At 42.0% G+C, this 24528-nt stretch overlaps 2 protein-coding genes across 2 annotated transcripts in view; one reads left to right on the forward strand and one right to left on the reverse strand.

Moving 5' to 3' along the window:
• Nucleotides 1–18537, reverse strand: part of EFCC1 (EF-hand and coiled-coil domain containing 1) — a 91506-nt gene extending 72969 nt beyond the window's left edge. The window contains exons 1-2 of the mRNA XM_030569775.1: nucleotides 17604–18537; nucleotides 14697–15106 (exon numbers count right to left, since the gene is read on the reverse strand). Coding sequence (XP_030425635.1) covers nucleotides 14697–15106; nucleotides 17604–18326 — 1133 coding nt within the window. The 5' untranslated portion in view covers nucleotides 18327–18537. The remainder of the gene's footprint in view (nucleotides 1–14696; nucleotides 15107–17603) is intronic.
• KIAA1257 (KIAA1257 ortholog) overlaps nucleotides 1–24528 on the forward strand; it is a 258103-nt gene that overhangs the window by 139853 nt on the left and 93722 nt on the right. Inside the window, exon 6 of the mRNA XM_030569774.1 lies at nucleotides 1962–2041. The gene's annotated coding sequence lies outside the window, so the exon portion shown is untranslated. The remainder of the gene's footprint in view (nucleotides 1–1961; nucleotides 2042–24528) is intronic.

The raw sequence follows: 24528 nt of genomic DNA on the forward strand, positions 1-24528 counted from the left end.
CCACTATAATCAACACTAATGTTGGTCAGGCCTGTGAGTTGATTATGCCAAAGCACAGCAAAAGATGGGACTGATGTGCTGTTATCTTGCACCTGGGCCCATGGATCAGCATTTCTCTAGGAAGCCCTCCTGGCAGAAAATGACTTATATGTTAACTATATATCTGGACTGCTGCTGGCCAAGCACCTGTGAATCTGATGGGTGGGCTAGTGGCATTTCTTTTCAGACTTGGTTCACGTGAAAATGAAAATTAAGAAATAACTCCTTTATGAGAAGTGAGAAGTCCAAGTTTCATACTATACTATAGTCTGTGAGAGACAGAGAAAGCATGCACCCATCGAAGGGAATTCATTTGTTTCTTTTTACGTGTAAATGGACATGTTTAGGAAGCTGCCTTTATGATTTAAAGGGCTAGCTGGTTTTGCTGGTATAAACCAAGTTGCATGACTCCTGGCTTCAGAAAATCTGCCAATGGAAAGGCTGTGATGATACAAGGTGGCCACATCTCTCTGCTGGGAATACCATAGGTAGTGGGGGAGGGTAATGCAGTCCAGAACCAAAGTTGTGCTGTCACTGAGGATGTGCCAGGGCAGCCTTGGGATATACTGATGGAGTACATCTATATCCACCTCAGCTGGCAGGGTACCAATGAAACTGCTAGCTGAAATTAAAGTTCCCCTCCCCGGCACAAATTTGACAGAGGCAGAAACACCACCTGGCCTGCTTCCGGGCTAAATTAATTTTGTTAGAGAGGATCTAGTTAGTTAGCCAATGAAATTCTGGAATCTGCTTTTAAAGATTTCTGGACACAGTAGATATGGCACATGCTACATGACAAAACTCATTCGGTCCTTTGGCTTGGATGATTTTTGTCTTTTGTCACCTTCATAACGCTCACTGGAGTTAATATTTCAGCAGCTGGAAAGTGTCCATTGCAGTGGGGGTTGCTAAGTGACAGCTACAATGTGTGCAACAAATAGTTCCTACTCAGACTTATGGAAAGAAGTTCTCAGACTGTGCAAATGTAGGTTTGTTGGAATGAATAGGCAGCGTCCCTACATGCAATGCTGCTATTGTGCTCCCATTGAAACCCAACAAATAGGGCAAGCTGGATTAAAAAACAAGGAGGATTTAATGAGAAGCCCAGCAAAGTCTCCCAAGAATAGATGCTGTGTAACTAAATGTCCAGCACTGAAAAGCCTAAAGAGAACTAGATTTGGCTATATTTCAGCTATCAGATTAAACAGAGCAAGAGCAGCCTCACTTTTGGATAGGCATCCTTCAGTGTTAATTTTAATGAATTTGGAGCAAAGGTTGTTCTGTTATTTGAAACAAACATGTCAAAAGTACAGATAAACACTTTGTACATCCAAAAAAAAACAACCTTTGCTGAAACAGATTCTATACATTTTATTTGATGTGAACAGTCCTAAGTACGATATGTTGAAATGGTTCTTTAAGCTTCTTTCTACTGGACATGAATAATAACAGACCACCAGCACCAATATGTCCCTTTTAAGGTCCCCTCTTCCCAGTATTACCCCAACCTGACCCTGTTTAGGAATGTTCAATGCACTGGAAGGAATCTTAGTCAGTCAAGGGACATATGAAAAGGTGTTAAGTTGCTAATACTTTTAATTTATTTAAGAACTTCATTTTCAAGTTCCCTTTTTTGTGTGTTTCAAACGTTTAACATAACAAGTAACTAATTACAACCTGCTGTTTACCCTGGGAATGTGCTTGGTGGGTGGGGGTTAAGAAGGAGAGGGTCAAAGCAATCACCTAGAATAATCTGGTTGACTGCTCTTCCAGCCGGCAATCAGAGTGTCAATATTCAGGCAGCTGCTTCAGTCACAGTCTGCTTCACCATCCGAGAGTTCCGTTCCCAGGTTATTGTTGTTCTTCACCTAAAAATGTTTCTCAGTGTAAATTAACAAACCTGTACTATTACATTTTTGTAGGAATGACCCAAATGGCGAACAATCGCTACGGCCGACTGTCTGGCTAAGTGGTGAAGAAGAGGATTTTAAGCACCCCAAAGGCAAGCAATATGAAGTTATTATTCTCACAGGAACTGAAACCTGACCCCTCCTGGACCTTACACATATCTATTAGGTGGTTTTAAGAATGCCTTAATATTACAGATGGGCCCAGGAAGTGCTGTTAAGATCTGGATGAGCTTTAGGCTAGGGGGATCAGAGTAAAGGTTAAATCAGAGCTAGGGCTCACTGTAATCTCACAAAATGTTTTTGTGGGACCATGGGGTCCAAATTGTACAAGTCTCACAAAGTCAGTTGGTCTCATGCAATTTTAGCCTCATCTGAACAAAGCCCTGGAATGAAATCCCAGAAATGCTTGATCTGTAGCCAAATTTCCCCTGCCCTGAAATTCAGAACCTCAGATCCAAGTGCCTTCAGTTTTGTCCCATCTCCACTTAATGTTGTATGAAAGTGGCCAAGTAGTTCATTAACTTTTTGAGGCTCTTCTGTTTTGTTTTTGTATTTAATTTCTTTAGAAACAAAGGAAAAAAAACAAATATCAGAAAATGGCCAGGGCATTTATCAATTTGTGGATCTGAATATGGAGTCTAGTGAGCCCACAGTCTCCATTCAGATTTCATGCCCTCCCTAGAGTGGCTTCCCATTAAAGTGAGTTGAGAGGGCCCAGCATCTTGGAGAATTGGGACCATAAATGGCACGTTTTTAAAAGTACACTTTTATAATAAGAAAGCTAGCTGCGATTATTTTCCCCTTTCAAAATTACCAGTCATTCAGGGCCTCCATATGGAGCTGATAGCAGGAACCTCAGTGGCCATGTACAAGGATGGCCATAAAATATTACTTTGTATTGAAAGACATGAAACTGTCATCTACAAAATCATTAAAACTTCTCAATTAAGAATTTCTGGAGTAACCTATTTGGCTATAATGGCAGCAATTTACAGTACTAGAGGAAACTGAATTCTACACATCAAGACAGCTGAAATATAAAAGGAAACAATACATTTGATTATATGAAGTGCTTTAAAATGTTGGCATCCAAAGATCAATGTAAATCTAGATTTTTTTTTAAATGTTACTGTAGTATGACTTACAAGGTACCATGATTTCCCCTCCCTCATCACATCTATGATATTTAGAAAATAATGACACAATTTTGGTTTGTTTATACTTGATAAACAATCTGATGTTTAAATAATTTGTTTTGTAAAAGAAGGGAAATCATCTCAATAATTAGATATTGTCAGAGTTCCACACTTCTCTTGCACCTAGATATGTTTGTCAGCTCTCTCTTGCCAACCTACTGTGCTCTAACAGTGCAAAAGGAGTAATATAATGCACCTTAGCCCTGATCTGGCACTCCTTAGCTCACAAAAAACTCTCATTGACTTGAACACAAAGTTTACTTGAGTAAGGACTTCTGAATCAGTGAGTGTTTTCTGCGATGCAACTACGGTATTTCTAGACATTATCTCTACTATCACAGATGGTACTTTCCCACCTGAGGATCAGAAATATGATGGCACAGTGCCCCAGGTGAACGGGAAGGCTAGCTGTCTATAAGTGGCCAGGTTCCTTCTGTGAAAGGCCAGATACTTTCTATCTACATTTAGATATACCCAAATCTTTTTCTTTTTCTTTCTTTCTTTTTTTTGGGGGGGAGGGAGGATGGTTCTTGTGACATCTCTAGTATGACAACTACACAACAGAGCTGGTCATAAATTTTCCAACAGAATGTTTTTCTGTCAGAAAATGCCTGTTTGTTGAAAGCAAATTGTTTTCCATACATGTGTTTATTTCAGGGAAAGTTTTCAAAAGAAAAAATGAAAAACATCTTTATAAGGTCAAACATTCCATATCGACCTTTTCAGAACAGAACATACCTATTTTCTGTTTTGAAATTACTTCTGTTATATCTCTCTTTCTCTCTCTGTATATATAGATGTAATATAAAAGAAATAAAAGTCAAAACTGGAACAAAACATTTTGATTGTATTGCAACAAAGCACTGCAATTGATCTATAACCATTTTTTCCTCTGGAAGCTCATTTTGTGGGGAGTTATGAAGCTTTTTGCTTTCATTTTATTTTGAAACAGAAAATGTTTCAAACTCTCAGCACTTCCTGTGAAATGAAAAATCTGGTTCTGCCCAGCTCTACTATATAATCCATTTTAAATATTTTCCAACACTGAATATTGCCTTTTTTTAAATCTTTGTAAGATGCTTATGGTACCAGACAGGTATTATTAACTTTAAACAGCACATTCCTAATACTCTTGTGCTGAAACTCTGCAGTTTAATTTCTTTCTATTAATATTAATTTATGAAAATTGATTAAAAGAGCTAAATATAAGCTCTGCATCAGTGCCCAGCTTGAAATAACACATTTACATACTGACACATGAAAACATGATTTTTTGTTGGGGCAGGGAAAGTATTTTCTCTGTAGTACTTTCCCACCTTCACCTAATAGAAGCATTCCAAAACAGACCAGTAGGGGGAAATATTCCTTTCCTCTGCCTTCTTGGATCAGCGTGTTTACTTTGGATTTACTTGGTCCATATTGAAACTTAGGGCAAGTCTATACTATGGGGTTACGTCGACCTAAGATATACAACTCCAGCTACATGAATAATGTAGTTGAAGTCAACGTAGCTTAGGTCAACTTATTGTGGCATGTGTCTACACTGTGCTGGGTCGACTTACCTTATGCTTCTTGTTCTGGTGGAGTATTGGAGTCAACGGGACAGCGATCTGTGGTCGATTTAGTGGGTCTTCACTAGACCCACTAAATTGACCCCTGGTGGATCGATCATTGCAATATTGATCCACTGTACGTGTAAACATGCCCTTAAAGATGGAAAGGACCTATTACATTAGGTTCACTCTCCACAAAGTCAGGTTGTAGACTGTTAGAAAGGGAAGATCCACACAGCATCCTCCGATACTGTTGATATAAAATGTAACTATTTTGAAAAATCAGCACTCATGAATGTAAATCAGAGGAAAACGGAATCATAGGCATCCATTTGTCAGATGTATATGGGTATGTAAATGGATGAAACAGACCATTGTGCAGTCCATACAGAAAAGAATTCTTGTTTAACTCATATAAATACTTATGGATAATTAAATAATTGTGAACCAGGCCATGCATGCTAGGAGCATAATTGGCATTGTCTGACCCCTTGCATTGACATATATGACTAGTGTAGTGCTGGTTAGCACTGATACAGTAAATGCTCTATCAACATCTCCATTACTAACTCTGTTTCACTAAGATCAATTTTGCTTTTGTTTCAAGTTGGATGAAAAAACAGTTTGTTTCCTCCTTGTCCCTCTGCTGCTTTAAGGAGGAAAACCTGTACATTTTTCTCTAATCCAGTTTAGTCAGTACATAATCCCTACTGTGGATTGCTTCTTTTAGTGCTGCATTTTAGATGGTGGTTCAGTTTTTGTTTGTTTTAATAGTCAGTTCACTAAAATTTTAAAATTCAATACTGGACCTGTTCAGTAATTTTTTTCATTATGCATTATATATATATATTGTAGCAAGTAAATTACAAAATTGTTCCAAAAGATTTGCTTATTAAAGCCTCTAGGTTATACTCATATGATATGATAGGGACACATCTACAGTAGTCATAATGTGTTGAAGATGAATGTTATGACTTGACTTTTTCCTAAGGTTGGGGATGGTGTGGGGAGGTATCTTTTAACTTAAAATGCCCTCACTTTTAGTGAGTTTAATTCATTTTACTATTTATAATTTTTGAATTTAATATACACTTTTCTAGCCTCCATGCTCAAAGCTCTTTAAAGACTAGCTGAGCTTTTTCTTTGGTGCTTGGTTTTTTGTTTTCTAAGTTAATTTAGTTCCCCGGATAGGGACCAGACTGATGCTGAAAAGGACAGGATTCTGCTTATCTACAGAACAAGGGCACCAGGAATGCAAGTCTCCTAGGGTGACCAGATGTTCCGATTTTATAGGGACAGTATCGATTTTTGGGGCTTTTTCTTATATAGGCTCCTATTACCCCCCACTCCCTGTCCCAATTTTTCACACTTGCTGTCTGGTCACCCTAAAGTCTCCCCACACATGCACCTTAGCCATGACTTGATGGCCTCAAGTATCTGATCCACATGAGCATAGTCGCCAACTTTCTCCGGCGCCGGTGGGTGCCCACGCCCCCCCCCTTTTCCCACCCCAACTCCACCCCATCCCTATCCCCGTCTCCACCCCCATTTGAACCCCATCCCAAAGTTCCTGCCCTAACTCTGCCCCCTCCTTGCACCTATTGGATCCCTTCCCCAAATCCTCACCCTGGCCTCGCCTCTTCCCCCAGCGCATAGCATTCCCTCTCCTCCCCCGTCCCTCTCTGCCCCACAAATCACAAGCACTGGGAGGGAAGGGGGAGAAGCAGGACGCGGTAGTGGCAGCGCACTACGGAGGAGGCGGAAGCAGAGGCAGAGGTGAGCTGGAGCAGGGGGGTGGGGCAGGGCCACGAGGAGCTGCCAGTGGGTGCTGAGCACCCGCCAATTTTTTTCCATGGGTTCTCCAGCCCCAGAGCATCCACGGAGTCGGCACCTATGTGCATGAGTGTGATGAGTGTATAAGGAGATTTTGTGACATTTGCTGGGGAGGGTTTCTGGAATTTATTTCAGCTGCTGTGAAAGTATTTTCTTATAATTAATAATGATTCTTTCCTAAAAACTTTTCTGAAAAATTTCAAATGTAACATTTAATTAAGAAGAACCCTTTGGTATACGATCAGTTACACACACACCTCTATGTACAGACAACTATCCCCCTTCCTTTCACCCCCAGATCTGAGGCCAGTGATCTGTGCAAAAGGGAGCTCATGCAAGCCTTCCATAATGCCTCCCACAGCCATAGGGGCATTTATGTATTACCAAGAGTTCTGAAGGAGCTACAGAATTACGCCCTAACTATGGAGTGTAACCTATTGCTTAAATCAGCCTCCGTGCCTGATGATTGGAGGGTAACTAATGTAACTGACTTTTAAAAAGGGCTTCAAAGGTAATCTTAGCAATTACAGGCCGGTGAGCCTAACTTCAGTACCAGGCAAATTAGTAATAACTTTAATAAAGAACAGAATTATCAGACACACAGATAAACATGATTTGTTAAGAGTCAACACAACTTTTGAAAAGGGAAATCATGCCTCACCAATCTATTAAAATTCTTTGAGGGTGTCAACAAGCATGTGGATAAGGGTAATCTGGACTTTCAGAAAGCATTTGACAAGAGCCTTAGGTGACAGACCTTAAGGAAGCTATGTGGCCATAGGATGAAAGGGAAGGTCCTCTTATGGATCAGTAACTAGTTGAAAGATAGAAAACAAAGGGTAGGAATAAATGGTCATTTTTTCGCACTGGAAAGAGGTGAACAATGGGGTCCCCCAAGAATCTGTACTGGGACCTGTGCTGTTAACCATATTCATAGATGATTTGGAAAAAGAGGTGAACAGCGAAGTGGCCGTCCATGTTTGCAGATGATACAAAATTACTGAAGACAGTTAAATCCAAAGTAGACTGTGAAGAATTATGGAGGGATCTCTCAAAAAAGGATGACTGAGCAACAAAATGGCAGATGAAATTCAGCACTGATTAAAGCACATTGGAAAAAATAATCCCAACTAATACATAGAAAATGGTGGGTTCTAAATTAGTTATAACTACCCAAGAAAGTGATATTGGAGTCACCATGTATATTCTCCGAAAACTTCTGCTGTTGTGCATTGAGCAGTCAAAAAGGTTAATAGTAGGTTAGGAACCATTAGGAAAGGAATAAAAATAAAACCGTAAATATCATAATGTTACTATATAAATCCACCCACACTTTGAGTACTGTGTCCTGTTCTGGTTGCCACATCTGTAAAAGGACGTAGTAGAACTGGAAAAGGTTCAGAGAAGAGCAACAAAGATGATCAAGGGTATGGAACAGCTTCCATATGAGGAGAGACTAAAAAGATGAGGGCTGGTGAGAATTTTTTTTTTAACATGGGCAAAACATATTATCCTCCAATCTTGGTCTCTGAAATGGCTGAACCATTTTTGTTAAAACTTTGCTTAAAAAAAAAATAATCTGGAGCAGTGGTCACCAACTGGTCAATCGCGATTGACTGGTCGCTCCTAGAGACTCTCCCAGTCAGTCATGATCTCTGGTGGTGTAGCAGGGCTGCTGCTAAGGCAGGCTCGCTCCCTGCCTGCCCCTACCTGATGCACTCCCGGAAGCAGCCAACACACTCCTTCGCCCCGGGGGGGAAGGAGGGTGGCCAGAGGTCTCCACACACTGCTCCTGCCTGCAAGCACCACTCCTACAGCTTCCATTAGCCAGAAACGGGGAACTCTGGCCAATGGGAGCTGCAGGAGCAGTACCTGCAGAGAGGGGCAGCGCACAGAACCACGTGTCCCCCGTCCTGTCCCCCCCCCCAGGGGCTGCAGGAACACGTCCCCTTCTAGGAGAGGCATGGGACTGGGGCAGGCAGGGCATCACTATGCTGCTGACCAGGAGCCACCTGAGGTAAGTGCAGCCTGGTGGGAGGCCATACCCAGACCCCCAACCCTGTGCCCCCTCCCAGAGCCAGCACCCCATAACCCTCTGCACCTGGAACCCCTCCTGCACCCCAAGGCCCCTGCCCTGAGCCCCCTTCCAGAGCCAGCACCCCAAACCCCCTCCTGCACCCCAACACTCTGCCTGAGCCCAGAGCCCCCTCCTGCACCCAAACTCCCTCCCAGAGCTTGCACCCCTCACCCCCTCCTGCACCCCTGCCCCAGGTTCAGCCCAGAGCCCCCTCCTACACTGCAAACCCATCAGCTGCAGCCCAGAGCCCACACCCCCTCCCGAACCCCAGCCCGGTGAAAGTGAGTGGGGGTGGGGGAGAGTGAGTGATGGGGGTTGGGGGAATATGCATTGGTAGGTGGGAGGGGGAGATGGAGTCAACAGAGTGGGTTTTGGGGAAGGGGCAGGGCCTCGGGGAAGGAGCAGGGTAGATCCTGTTTTGCCCTTAAATTCAAAAAGTGACCTTCGGTGTAGAAAGGTTGGAGACCACTAATCTGAAGGCAACCACCCAGTATGGAAAATTTCAGCTCAAAAGATTGAAGTCTGGCAAAATTATAAGCAACTAAAACAGAGTCTTATTATGGAAAGTGTTGGGAAGTCTTAGGTATAACCAGTGCTACCAGCTCATCATCATCATTTCACCAATAGTGAAATCTAACAGAAAAATCTGTTAGACCAGCTGTTATTTTCAGAACCAAACATCAGCACATTTGTGGGGCTATGATAACTTCTCAGCTATTTCCAGTATATAACAATGTGAATGGCACACTCTGTTTAATGCCAGGCAACAAGACACACAAATCCTATTGACATAAATATACATTCATACCCTTGAAATGAACTTTGATTCATGCTTTTCAATAAGTGTTTTCTACAAATTTACCTTTACAATAACAAATGTATCTTAAAATAGCAGATATTTTTAAAAAAAGATAGTATACATTAATTTAGCCTTACTGCATTTCTTATGCTGGAGAGAAGTAAATCCTAAAGAAAGGAGAGTATTGAACAAACCCATCCATTATAGAAAGAGTTAAGAGCTCAGACAAGTAGCAGCATTAAGCAAAATTTATCAATACAGTAATTATAAGAGTATTTTGTAGCAGGAAGGTTTGGGGACCTATTAATGGAATGTGGAACTTTCACACCCTAATTCTGAAAATCATCCCTATTCAGGAAAGCACTTAAACACATGTTAAAGTCCTACCGAAGTCACTACATTCTTCATCCTGATGGTGCAAAGATTTACCAGGCATACAGGTATCAATATTCTGCATGACTGTTTGCAGGAATATGCATTGGTAGGTACTACAGGCAACTGCTCTTAGGCCCCAGATCAGGAGAGTATCCTTATTCAGAAAAGTATTTATGTGCAAGTGCTTTTCTGAATAGAAATGGATGTACTGTGACAGACCCAGACCAGTGTGGTACAGGAGTCTGGTAGAGGGCAAATATACTGGTCACTGGCTGAGTAGTTTTCTGTTCCCTGAGTGACCAGAGCAGGGGCTGCACTAAAGTAATCAGGAACCTGCTAGAACCAATTAAGGCAGACAAGCTGATTAGAACATCTGCAGCCAATCAAGGCAGGCTAATCAGGGCACCTGGGTTTAAAAAGGAGCTCACTTAAGTTTGTGGTGTGCATGTGAGGAGCTGGGAGCAAGAGGTGCATGGACTGGGACTGGGACTGGGACTGGGACTGGGACTAAGACTAAGGAGTACAAGTGTTATCAGACACCAGGAGGAAGGTCCTATGGTGAGGATAAAGAAGGTGTTTGGAGGAGGTCATGGGGAAGTAGCCCAAGGAGTTGTAGCTGTCATGCAGCTGTTACAGGAGGCACTATAGACAGCTGCAATCCACAGGGCCCTGGGCTGGAGCTCAGAGTAGAGAGTGGGCCTGGGTTCCCCCAAAACCTCCCAACTCCTGATCAGACACAGGAGGAGTTGACCCAGACTGTGGGTTCCACCAGAGGGGAAGATCACTGAGGTGAGCAAATCTGCCAATAAGTGCAGGACCCACCAAGGTAGAGGAGGAACTTTGTCACAGTACATGCTTACATTCTTTCCTGAACCAGGGCCCATAACTTTAGGTCACTGTCTGAATGAAGATCTGACTGATAGTGACCAAAATCTATCATAGGGGTCAGCAACCTTTCAGAAGTGGTGTGCCGAGTCTTCATTTATTCACTCTAATTTAAGGTTTTGTGAGCCAGTAATATATTTTAATATTTTTAGGTGGTCTCTTTCTATAAGTCTATAATATATAACTAAATTATTGTTATATGTAAAGTAAATAAGGTTTTTAAAATGTTTAAAATTAAATTAAAATGCAGAGCCTCCAGGTCCAGTGGCCAGGACCCAGGCAGTGTGAGTGCCACTGAAAATCAGCTCATGTGCTGCCTTTGGCACCTGTGCCATAGGTTGCCTACCTCTGATCTATTGCAATGTGATGGCCATTTGATGACTGGACCAAATTCTCCCCTTTGCGACTTTAAAAGCAGGAAAGTTGAGCATCAGAATTGTGTGTGACTTGCAGCTTAGTGGAAGTCTCTGTACCACCCCCTCTGGAAGGAATGGGACTTTCAGCAGAGTAGATCTGGGAGGGGAAGTGACCAGACAAAGCTGGATAGGTTGGGATCCGCAGGAAACAAACCTACGGATCATCAGCCGTTTCTAGCACAATAGATTCTACCTCTGTGCCTCTCTTTGCTCCTGCCCTGCAGAATTCATTCTTGCTGTACCTGGATCCCTAATATGCTCACAACCCCACTGTGGTACAGAAAATAAACAGAGATGCATGGAATTAGAGGCTCATAGCAGCTGTAACCTACAATGCTTTAAGTATTATAGCTTCCAATTGACTTTAAGAGGAGCATACAGTAGCTATTCCCCTGACTCCACACTTTGACCAATCCCCCTGCAGGTCACATGGTATCTATTGCTGTGGCTGCAGAGGAGAGATAGGTGGCTATAGTATCAAGGGACTATACTTCACAACTGTCTTTCCCTTCCACATGGGCTCCCTGTACCCCATCTGACCCCCCTTCAAAGGATTTGGGTTTCTGTGCTGCATAGGCACAGTGGAGCATATGGCTCTTAGCAGAATTTGGCCCCTGTTCACTATCAGCTACACAGGTGCAACCCAGTGAAGTCAGTGGGATGCCTATGTAACTGAAAGGGGCATTTGTCCCCAGGGGTCTTTATCACAATTGACATTAACTGGCTCTGCTGTTGGCAGTTTCAGCTGAGGACAAGGAGAAGGCACTAATGTAGAGCTGAGGTGTGGTGATGGATAAGTGGGGGAGCCTGCATTTGTCCCATATGGAATGTGTTCTGTGGCTAAAAAGACTGCAGTTCCCAGTCAGTCAGGCCAGGCACCATTCCTGAGCCTTATACTCACTTCAAACTATTTCAGAAATAAAATATCTGAGGATTGTATATCAAATCACATATAATGCGCATTTATAAACCATGGATCTTTATGTTGCTATGGCCTGCAAGAGCGCTCACTGAGCAAGTCTAGGCTGATGTTTCTTATTCACCTTTAACTAGCTCATTACCCTCTTCACAAAAATGTGCTTTCATGATCCATCAAACTTTGGAACTAAGCCCTCACTGTGTTGACCAGTGGAGACTTTCTATTTCAGGCAGTTGAGAGAAGGCTGCATGGCTTATACAGGACTAGAGCTAGATAAATAACAGATTTTTCAATTTACTGGAAATTCAAAAAGATTTTAAAAAATTGGGTAAAAAATAAAACTTAAATTTTTTGAAATGTTTGCAAATAAAATTTTTGTTAATTGTTTCATTAAATGTTTTATTTCAAGCATTTGTTTAACTTTATACAAATGTTAAAAAATAAAATTAAAGAAATCCAGTCACTTTTGAATGACATTTTTCTGAAAATATCAAAATGAATTTTTCTTTACCAAAATAGTTTAGCAAAAACTGACATGAATTCTTGAAATGCTTGAGTGTGACCAACTCTCTGGTTTTCACTGAAAAAAGCTTTGGTCAAAAAATTTCTCCCAGCTCTGTTCTAGACTCATTGCCAGCAAATCCCTGTGAGTAGCTGTCTTGAAAGTTACATGCCCTTGACGGTATTTTAAAATGGTACAGCCATTTAATGAAATACATTTATTTTCTACAAACCTGAAGATATTAACATACACAATGCTTACAGAAAGACACCGGATAGAGTAATTATTTTTAGATACTTTCCCCACCCTATAAATACAGTACAATAGCTCTAATACCACAAATAGCTCCATATGAATTCTTACTATAAGGAGACAGGAAATATCAGATTAAAAAGGGAAAAGCTGTTCTGAATAGTCAAAATATTAAAATACCAGTTTTTTAAGTAAAGAATCAGGAAAAAAATTGAGTCAGTCAGTTTGCATATAAGTTACCTTTTTTTATTATATGTCAGTCTAAATGTGAACATTAGGGGGGTGCATAGCTCAGTGGTTTGAGCATTGGCCTGCTAAACCCAGGTTTGTGAGTTCAATCCTTGAGGGGAGCCATGCAGGGAACTGAGGTAAAAATCTGTCTGGGGATTGGCCCTGCTTTGAGCAGGGGATTGCACTAGATGACCTCCTAAAGTCCCTTGCAACCCTGATATTCTATGATTAAGTCTATGGATCTAGCCCTGGCTCATGCAAAATTCCCAGCAACTTAAATAAGCAGCAGTGAGTTCAATGAAAATTTTGTCTGAGCAAAAACAGCTGGATTAGGCACTAATTAAATTTGTGCACATTTTTCTCTGTCTTGGAGATATAGTTATCCAACCTGTTGTGCTAGTGGTTAAAGCACAAGGCTAGGAGTTAGGCCTAGATTCTGTTCAGATTGCCACTAAATTACTGTGTGACTTTAGGTACATGACTTAACTTCTCTATGCCTCAGTTTCCTCATATGTAAAATAGGCATGATAATAATACCTGTGAAAAGACTTTGTGATCTATGTATGAAAACTGATACATGGTCTCACAAGTATATTGTCAGACTTATTGGTGCTCACCTGGCATGCGGTAGGTATTAAATTAAAAATTGCTCCTACTATTAATAAAACTGTGAAGTGGGTCACCTGGTATACTAAGAACTGTAAGCCACAACTTTAACTGCTTGCTTATTTTTTCTTGCTTTTGACTTCCATTTGTCTTACCATCAGTGGAAGGCTATGTCATGGGTACAAGGCATGGAATCATTACCCATCATCTGTTTTGTTTTGAATGAGCTTGCTATCTAATTAAGCACAATATATTCTATCAATGAAAAATGATAGACATCAGTTATGTCACAGTTTAATATTGTAGGCCAGAATCTGGCCTTATGTATGGCACTTCTGAGCTGCTTGTTCAGGTGTAGGTTTAGGCTAGGTCTACACTGGGGGGGAGTTGACCTAAGATAAGCAACTTCAACTATGCAAATAGCGTAACTGAAGTCAGCGTATCTTAGGTCGATTTACCTGGCCGTGAGGATGGCGGCAAGTCGACCGCTGCTGCTCTCCCTGTCGACTCCGCTTCCACCTCTTGCCGCGGTGGAGTTCTGGAATCGACGGCAAACTTATTGGGGATCAATTTTATCGCGTCTACACTAGATGCGATAAATCAATCGCTAGATAGATAGATTGATCACTATCTGCCAATCCGGCAGGTAGTGTAGGGATACTCTTAGACTGAGTGATGGAACATCATCTGTTCAGTTACTATTTTTATGTGTATCTAGTTTAAGTAACAGGAACTAATCCAATTCAAATTAGTTATAGTAAAAAAAAACCTTAGCAATGGACAATGTAATATATAAAGGATTGAGTGAACAATGGCTTTTTAGATTATCTTGAGGTGTTACTACTCTAACTTTCATTGGTGGGTAGATTATTCCCACCTCATTGTAGGCCAAAACCAGTAATTTTTTCTCAGGCCAAACTCCGTGAAGGCATGCAGCTCTGCAAGGGACCCTTTCTAAGAAAATGAATAGGTAGCTCCTAATTCCTCTCCAACCACACTTTAGAAAATATCTTAGTAGATTCATTAACATAAGCATTTATTTTCCAGCCCAGCTATGTTTAAATGTGATTTGATATATTTATTCTGAATGGTATCAGACTTACCTATAGTACTGTAGTTCTGATTCTAGCTGCTGGATGTATATATGCAAATGTGGCACTTTATTGGCTTTTGCTTCTAACTCCTTCACTTTGCCAAGACTGTTAAGGACTGCGTGTCTAGCTTCTTCCACTTTCTTCCTCATTTCTGCCTGTTCCCTCTTCAGATTACGGTTGCAGTCTTCCAGGGTGACTATAGCTTCCTGGGAACTCCTCAATTCTTTTTGCAGTTCGTGATTGACCCTAATTGCTTCTTCTATTTGTCCATCTCTGGAATTCCGGATTAGTTCCACCTCCTTTAGGACACTCTGAAGGCACTTGGTGGGCTGGGAGTATTTGGGAGTTAACTGTCTCCTATTACCTATAAAACAGGTCCCGTCTTTTTTATGATTAGCATGGCTTTTCCACAGTCCTACCTACAATCAACAGGAGCATAAAGAGGAACACAGATTAATTTATTTGAAAATAACATTTTAATCAAAGCTGAAAATGGGCAGATTTTTTGACATATTTTCTTCATGTTTTGTAAACCTACCCTTAATTAGGAATCTACCTTTGGCCTATACAAAGTTCTAAGGACAATCCTTGGGTAATACGATTATTTTCAAAATACATAATTTCTGTAGAAAAGTTGACTCATTAAAGGTACAGCAAACTTTGTCTCAAATGTTTTACATGCTCACATATTGTTTTAATGTCATGTCTCTCCATTGTTTCAGTCAGTTCTCAGGGGTGCATCTAGCATTTTGAGAAGCATAACATGACCTTTTCAGGCATGTGTGCTATACAAATTAGCATGAAGTTGGTAATCAGTAGGTGTCCTGAGTTTTAATCCTAGTTCTTCCTGTGATTCACCCTGTGGCCCTGGGCCAGTAACTTCACCGTTTTGTCTCAGTTTTCCTATTTATAAACCAGGGAGATTACTACTTCACTGGGCTGGTGTGAAGATTTAATAGTTAATGTCAAATTAGAACTTCAAACATATACTTACATTCAGATAATGCTTATATATTTATTAACTCAAGTTAACTAGTCACACCAAAAAAAGTGGAGAAGTCAAGCTTCCAGGGCCTCACCCTTTCTATGCTAGACAGCATTCTTTGTCTCCCTAGAGCAATTATGCAATGCCTGCAATTAAAATCTCGTACTCTTTACTAATTGGAATCAATGGAAGTTCTGCCTAAGCAAGGACTGGGCCCTGAGGCCCCAAAGTCAGTGTGGCTCTGCATGGATGCAAGGGTCTCCTCCCCGGTTCAACTGTAGGAGTGGGGCCTAACTATGAACTCAGAGGTTATCTGTGAGTCTCAAAACATTTCTTTCACAATGAACTGCCTACTTACTATTCTCACAGGTAAAAATCCAACCATGACCACATCCATTATTGATAAAACACTGACAAACCAAAGCCACATACAAGAAAAGAGTAAGATCAAAATACACATTTCAGGAGGACGGTCAATATATTTTTTAAAAGCCCTATAATGCACTAGCTTATAGTGTCTCATTAATAAATAGTAATACTACAACAAAACATGTCCTCTTGAAAATTGTACATAACCAAACTGGTTGTCTTAAACAAAAACCAGCAACAACATGAACACACAATATCCAGGAAGAAATAATGATAAGTATCCAAGTTGCCATTTGTTTAGAAACAGAACTATTTATATTCAGTAATCTGGAACTAATGTAACATAACTCTCTCAATCATTCAGGTAAGCATCATTAATATGTCAGACATTCATTTTTTGAAAATCACAGCATCTTCATCTTCAATTTACATATAACATTAACACCAAAAAAGTATGAAAGCCTTGATGGCCCATGAAATAAACAGACTGAAAGGTCAAAAATCTTTTCCAGCATAAACAAGTAGCCCCAGCCAGGCCTGGAAGGATATAAATTCTCCCACCCTCCTTTGCACTTTCACCTACATATATTTCAATGGGCTTTTAGTGGTCTAACTTTTTAAAATATGTTCCAGCAGCTTGTTGCACTGTGTAATCGATGAGAGTTTGAATGACCCTAACAACAATGTCCATTTCTATGGCTTGTCATGACAAGCATTTGGAGGTAGACAGACCCCCCCTTCACCCAAGACTGACGTGAATGCAAATAGGTCACAAACTAATTAACAAAATGTTTGCTCTGAACACAAGCTTTAATGAGCTCCTTTAACCACTACTAGCTCGAGTGAACTTTACTTTCAGTTAACAGAAGTAGCGTTGTGCTTTAGGTTAAATTTAAACCAACTTTTAATGCACAGTTACCCTGACACTAGAAATGGAAGCCTCTCTCCCCTGTCCAGCAGTACTGATAGAAATGGATGCACTCCATTCATCCGTTAATTAAATCTCTCCCCAAACGTATTAGCAATAATCCTCCAATCTTGTTATAATCCAGTTACCCAACAATAACCTGATTAGAATTCCTGGAAATCTTTCATAGATCTAGTGGGGTGAGCACAGAGTTTAAGATGGTGCATTTCATTCCCTTCTTTTAGCTCTTTCTCTCACACTCGGGAGCAGAGCAGCACGACCACTGCTAGACAAATGCAGCTAGTGAATACATATTTGCCCTGCCGAATGTCAGAGCTGGAGCCCAAGTCTGCCCTGCTTTACACGGCAACGTGCCCCTGAAATCAGAACAGCGGCTCCCAAACGTCTGCTGGTAGGAGGAAGGCGGGCAGAGGCTGGAGTGCCAGCATGCCAGGGTGTAGGCGTGGCAGTGCTTGGGAACAGTGGGACCTGTCACCCTGCCTTTACAGGGAGCTCTGCAGCTTTTGCTGCCTGGGACTAATTCCATGTGTCAGTTTCCCACGGTTGGGTTCGCTCTGGCCTCAGGCTGAGTCCCCGGAGCGGAGTCTGGCCAGAGCCCCCGAGTGTGTAGCGGCCCGCGCCCTTCCCCGCTCACCTGCAGAGCTAGGCACCTGGCGTCGCTGCTCTGCAGCGCTGCCCGCATGTCCTCCACCAGCTCCCGCAGGCTGCCGTTCTCTTCCTCCAGCTTCACGATCCGGTCTTCAGCCTGCTCCAGAGCCACGATCTCCTCGTAGCACTCCCTGGAGCAGGGGCCCGGCCGCATGGCGTGCGAGGCCAGCCCGGGGGCGGCCGGGGGAGGAGAAGCCCCTCGGGGGCCGCCGCGTTTGATGGCTGCAGCCCCCTGGCCCGCCCTGGCCCGGCGCCGCCGCAGCGGGCTGCGCAGCCGGATCTGGGTCTCGATGTGCTCGCTCTCCTTGCCCAGCGGCAGCCTGCCCACCGCTGGGCGCTGCTGCGCGCAGCCGGCCTTGGTGCTGAAGTAGCCGCAGAGTTTGGCGTGGAACTGGCGGAAAGTCAGCTCCGGGGCCAGGTCCTCGCAGAGGCCGGCGCACTCCTCCGGGTCGGCCGCCGCCTCCTCCGGGTCCGCCAGCCCCAGCACCTGGCAGAGGGTGCGGAAGTCCTCGCCGGGGATCCTGCCTTCCGCCTCGCAGTCCAGGTGGTGGAAGATCTCCTGCAAGTACTGGTCCAAGCCCGTGGCCAGCACGATGATCTCGTTCTCCACGCCCCGATCCAGCCCGTAGTGATACGCCAGGGCGCTGACCAGCCACTGGGTCCGGCGGGCCGGCCGGCTGTAGGGGTCCCAAGCATCGGGGGGATCCATCTCTCACCCCAACACCATGCTGCCCCTGCTGGCGCCCTGGAGCGTCCGGATCCCTGTAGGCAGCTCCGCTCCCGCAAGCCCGGCGCGGGGTCAGAGCAGGGCCGGTGTCCGGCCCCCGGACGCGCCGCCCCCGGGAGCACGTGCCCGGAGATGTGCACAGGCCATGGGGCTAAGGGACGCTGCTGCCCTTTGCGCTCGGGCTACGCTTCCCCCAAACCATGCAGGAGGGGACAGGCTGCGGAGCAGGAGGTGGGGAAGATAGAGGAGGGTGGGGGGAAGGGTATATGAACAGATCAGGGGGTGGGGGGCGGAGCAGATTGCGGGGTGCGTGGGGGGAGATGGACAGACGAGGAGATCGGGAGGTGTAAGGGAAAGATGGAGAGGGAGGTCGGGAGGGTGGATGGGGGAAATGGAGCAGATGGGGGGGTGTCCAGGGGAGCTGGACGGGCAGGAAAAATCTAAATTACACTGAACTTCCTCCTGATGCTCCAACACTTTCTCCATGACTGTGCTATACTGTTTTGTGTGCATAGTTGTCTTGTTTATGCCCCTTGAAGAGTACACAGAATGAGAGATGGGGTTTGTTCTAAGGACTTTACAATTTACTTTGTGTAGCTGGGGAGTGATTGTCAGATCATATATTGAATCAAGTTTCTGGCTCTAAATATTTTCACATGTGGCTCCATGTTTGCCTTTTATTATTTTTTCTCTAACAAGTGCTGCTTTTGCTATTGTCAAATATCCACTACACTGAGTTTCCCTGTTTATAATTCATTCTGTCAACTAGTAACAGCTCCCAAGACAGGAGAGCCTTGTTGTGGTTAACAGAATTAATCAAACAACTCAACTTCAAATACATGTCAGTCTGAGCAAAGAGTAAAATATATGTGCTTGGGTTTATGCTCTTGGTAACCCTAGAACCCCTTTCTGTAGACCGCACTCAAGCAAACTCCTGTGGGACACCCCTGGCATCAGTAAGGATTGCAGGCTCAGCATTCTGGTTTGTAAGATGACCCATTGTTTGGAGACCCTAGCAATAACTTAAGCACAAAAAACAAAATTAAAGAAACCTCAAAGCCCAGCAGATATTGACTACCACTGAAACAAACAATGAAATTTTAAACAGCCTGATTAAAAAAAAAATCTCTTCCCTTCTCAGTTGTTCAACTTTGTCTCTTGATTCTTGTGACATCTTATTGTACAGTCCTTCAGGGAGGACATATCCTGAATTTCTAATTTAAAAAAGAAGCAGAAAAATATTTTTCGTTTTGGGGAAAGGTGGAGAGGGACACAATCCATCAAGCCTTCCTTATTCATCCTAAATAGCAAAGAGGAGAGTAAAAGCCCAGTTGTTTTTTTCATTGATTCTACTCCAGTAGAAATTACTGAGAGCTTTAGTCTTGACTTAGGTGCTAAGCCTTAAGTTCTAAAGTCAAAATCCTTCTTCAAATAACATTTCCCAAAGATGACACTGTTGTAAAGTGATTGCAGTGATGCATTTTTCCTGAGAAGATTGAAGGATTATGGGTATGACCCAATGTCTGCTGAAATCAGTGGATGTCTTTCCACTGATTTCAATTAACACTGCATCAGGCCCTAAATCCAAAGTTAAATGTTTGAACTATTGATAATACCGATACAACAGAGGCTCGAAGAGTGTACAAAAACAATGAGGAGTCCAGTGGCACCTTAAAGACTAACAGTTTTATTTGGGCATAAGCTTTGTGGGTAAAAGCCCCACTTCTTCAGATGCATGGAGTTGGAAGAGAACGGAGTTGCCTTACAAGTGGAGAACGAATGCTGACAGGGCCAATTCAGTCAGGGTGGATGTGGTTCACTCCCAATAACTGATGAGGAGGTGTCAATACCAAGAGAGGGAAAATTGCTTTTGTAGTGAGCCAGCCATTCCCAGTCCTTAATCAAGCCCAAATTAATGGTATTAAGTTTGCAAATGAATTGTAGCTCTGCAGTTTCTCTTTGAAGTCTATATTTGAAGTTATTTTTTTTTGAAGGATGGCTACTTTTAAGTCTGTTATTGAATGTCCAGGCAGATTGAAGTGTTCTCCTACTGGTTTTGTATGTTACCATTCCTGATGTCTGATTTGCGTCCATTTATTCTTTTACATAGAGACTGTCTGGTTTGGCCAATGTACATGGCAGAGGGGCATTGCTGGCACATGATGACATAGGCGCTGACTCCGTGGGTGCTCTGGGGCTGGAGCACCCATGGGGAAAAATTGGTGGGTGCTCTGTACCCACTAGCAGCTTCTTGCCCCACCTCACTCACCTCTGCTCCACCTCCTCCCCTCACTGTGCTGCCACGTCCTGCTTCTCCCTCCAGACTAACATGGCTACCCCTCTAATACTTGGCATCATGTAAAGAGTGTACAGTATCTTGTGAAAGCAAATTAACAGTGCTCAGTTTTGTGTTACATATCACATAATAAAGATTATTGTGAATAGTAATTAGAGGGAGCTGCACTTTATATATCTGTCACATAACTGTATATTACTTTAAATATGTCTACAGAATCTAATTGTAAACTAGATCTTTTAGGAGAGTGTAAAATAAAGGCATTAGAGGCTGGTAAATATCAACTTCTTTGTATTCTGATATGTTTTGAAGGTTTTATTTAAAGAAGCTCTTGGTCTTAAAACATTTCTGTTCAGTTTCAGCCTGGAACACTTTTTTCAGCTGAGTTGTATACAGCCATGAAAAATAGGGGTTTATAATGGAAATGCACTGTTGTAACAGCACAACCAGATGCCACTGTGATATTTCAACAATTTTTTTGTTAAAAGTTCAGAATAAGTAACCTTAATGCCTTCATTGCCATTTTGGTTGTATTTTCTTGAGTCTGAGTTTGGCTGAGCATTTGTTTCCAGTTTCATAAAATTGCAAGCCTAAAGTTGGCAAAAAAAACCCTAAAATATGATAGGTCTCAGTTCAACAAGGTACTTAAGCATGTGCCTAATTTTCAGCATGTGTGTAGTTCTACTGAAATTCTTGGGACTACTCTCATGCTTAAAGTTTGGCATATGTGTAAGTACCTTGCAGAATTCAGGGCCATAATTTGCTTGGTTTTGGTTTTGCGCCTGTATTTTTGCACCTCTCAGTAGATGTGATATGTTTGTGGCATAAGTATGTGCCTTGTAAGAAATTGTCAGATGTAACGTAAAAGTATGTCTATTTGCTCCACAATTTAAATTGGCTTAAATCCATGTATGGTAAAAACCTTGTAGTCAGGAACACCGTAGGAATGGAAGTTGTTTGTAACTCTGAACAAAACATTATAGTGGTTCTTTCAAAAGTTTACAACTGAAAATTGGCTTAATACAGCTTTGAAATTTTACTATGCAAAAGATAAGTGCTGCTTTTAACCGTCTTAATTTAAATGAAACAAGCACAGAAACAGTTTCCTTACCTTGTCAATCTTTTATTAAACTTTCCCTTTTTTTTTAGTTGTTTACGTTTAACACAGTACAGTACATTATTTGTATTTTTTTTCTTTTTCTTTGTCTCTGCCGCCTGATTGTGTGAGGCGTGTGATTGACCGGTCAGTTCGTAACTCTGGTGTTCATAACTCTGAAGTTCTACAGTATTTTCTAAAGCTGTGAAATTTCCAAAAGATGTATATCTGATGGGAGTATGTTCTGCTTAAAAATGTAATGTTTGCTCAAACATGAAGCTGTCAACATTAATTTCTTGTTATTCAAATGGTAAAAAACTGTTTATTGCAGCCCCTGCATGTTAGTAGTCCCCTTGACTTCATTGGGATTCATTGCATGAGTAAGATAGTATTTGCTGAATGGAGTGACTCTCCTTAATTCACTCTGAATGGGAATGGTGACTTAATTCCATATGCTGTGAATCTCCAAGAGAAGCAAAGGGGCCCATTGTCCTGTCCTCTTTAATATAAATCAGATTTCTGATTATTCATATGATAAAAGTCTGTACATTGATAACATACAATACTGTATTGCTGAAGAGCTCCCTTTGGCCTTGATGCTGTAAGGCAGTAGTTTTCAACCTTTCTTCACTTGCAGACCCCTAAAAAATTTCAAATGGAGGTGCAGACCCACATGGTCAGGCCCTATTTTCCCAGGGACTGAGCTCTACCCACTAATGTTCTCTCCGTTGTGTATTTATTGTTGAAAACAGTAATTGGGTTTTGTAATTATGCAACCACTGGGGACTGTAAAACCTTCTTCCTGGTTTTCATCAGTTCATTTCTGGTTTGTTAAGGCTCAATGTATTCTCATACCTCATCTTAAGGAGTATTTTCTCTCCTAGGGTTTTTTTCCCTGCTTATAAAACTTGACATGATACATTTTTAGCTCCCATAATTTGCAACCTATCTTATTCTTGATTGGCAAGAGGAATGACTAGCTGATTTAATAAGTCTTTTCCATCCTTCATGACTATGCTTTCTTTGTGTAGGCCTGGCTTGACAAAAGTAATTGGACATGGCTGAGACCTCATTTCTTGGGAGACAGGATTAGGGAGGTAAATGGATCAGCAGCCTGGAAACAGAATATCTGTACTAGCTAAGATAAGGGGCAACACTCAGGGAATCATTTACAATGGGCAAGATAAATGTAAGGAATGTAAAGATGAGGTACTGAGTAGGCCATACATTGACTGTGTATGGACAGAGCATGCTGTACAGGGATTGGTTCCTATAAAGTAATCAAGCAAGTCCCAAAACGTGTAATTCAGTGTATAATAAAAGCAATGTAAATGTGTGTAAAGGAAGAGATTTGCTGTGTAACACTGGATGTGTGGTACGCTTTATGCCCATCCCCTATGCTTGAGTCTGATCAACTCATTATAGCTTTGCTGTATGCCAGATAAAGGAATCTGGATGAGGAGACTGCAGTCAAACTGAGTTCCTTGGCAACGGAGTGAAAGAGGTCTCAGGGGAACCCCATCACTTTGTTTAATGGCATAGTATGTAAATATGAAACTCTATCTAAACCTACCTCTTTTTTTAATCCTATTCTATTCATTAAGTTCAACAAAATATTCTCTGTCACACAGAATTAGGGGATAAAAATACAAACCATAAACACTTTTGAGATTTTAGTAAGTATTATGTAAATCCACATCTCCTATCTAGACACATCAATTGAACTAAGCCATAAAGGTCTTGGAGTAGATGCCGAAACAATTACACTTGGTTTGGTCTAGCTATTTTAAATTGTAAAAAATTTCCAAACTGGAGATAATTGATTTAAAGATTGACAGAATCTTTACCAGACTATAAACATGTCAGTATAAATTTTACTGCAACACCTGGAGTTCTCAGTTGAGTTGTTACTGAGTTTTCTGGTCATATCTCTTGCTAGAATACAGGCACTAAAACACCTTTGGAAGACATTTGAGCCTTTGTTGAACTGCTTGCTACCCATCTGTTGTTCTTCTGTTTTAAAAGAATGGAGGACCATTAAATGACATGATAAAACTGTGGCTTGTCATTTTGCACTGTGGGAAACAAGTAGGTCAGAATGGTTTCAGTTCACCTAAGTTATATCTGTGACACAAAGTAGATATTGTATATGAACGTAAGTGCCTTGGCCATTACATCGGTTCCTTTCTCATCTCTTGGAAAGCAGTTGTTTTTGCATGATGAGGTCCTTCAGTAAATCGTGCAGTCTTTTAAAATGTTGTAAGAGCAGCTAGACCAAAAAAATCTGCAGCTCCCCCAGTGGGATAGTGGTAAAAAAATAAATAATCTAAACTAAACTCCTTATTCCCCAAATGAAAAGAGGGAAAACTCAATTTACTCTTGACTACACTACTGCAGCTCACTTCAGCCCGTTTTATTGAGCTTCCGCTTTTTGAAAAAGGAAGCTTTGCATTTGCTTATAGAATCTATTTACCTTTAAAATGAAGACATGAATTTGCATACTTAAGCCTTGTTTACCAAGGACATTGGTAAAAATTTTCCACTGTTGCAATGCAGCTCCACCAGTGTTAGCAATTTTGGGAAGACTATATTAGCTCCATTAAATTCAGTGGGATTATTGTCCTTGACTTCAGTGGGGCTAGGATTCACGCCTAGTGCACACAAGTCTTCTGTACCTGCTAGCATTTTTAATACCACATTCTAAACGGCTCAGAGCGGGTCTGATAATACGGTGTATGACAGGGTCAAGCCAGACGGCTACAAGAGAGTGGTCGAAGGTAGATACATTAGTT

The sequence above is a fragment of the Gopherus evgoodei genome, chromosome 7 (genome assembly GCF_007399415.2).
Source record: "Gopherus evgoodei ecotype Sinaloan lineage chromosome 7, rGopEvg1_v1.p, whole genome shotgun sequence".
Lineage (NCBI taxonomy): Eukaryota > Metazoa > Chordata > Testudines > Testudinidae > Gopherus > Gopherus evgoodei.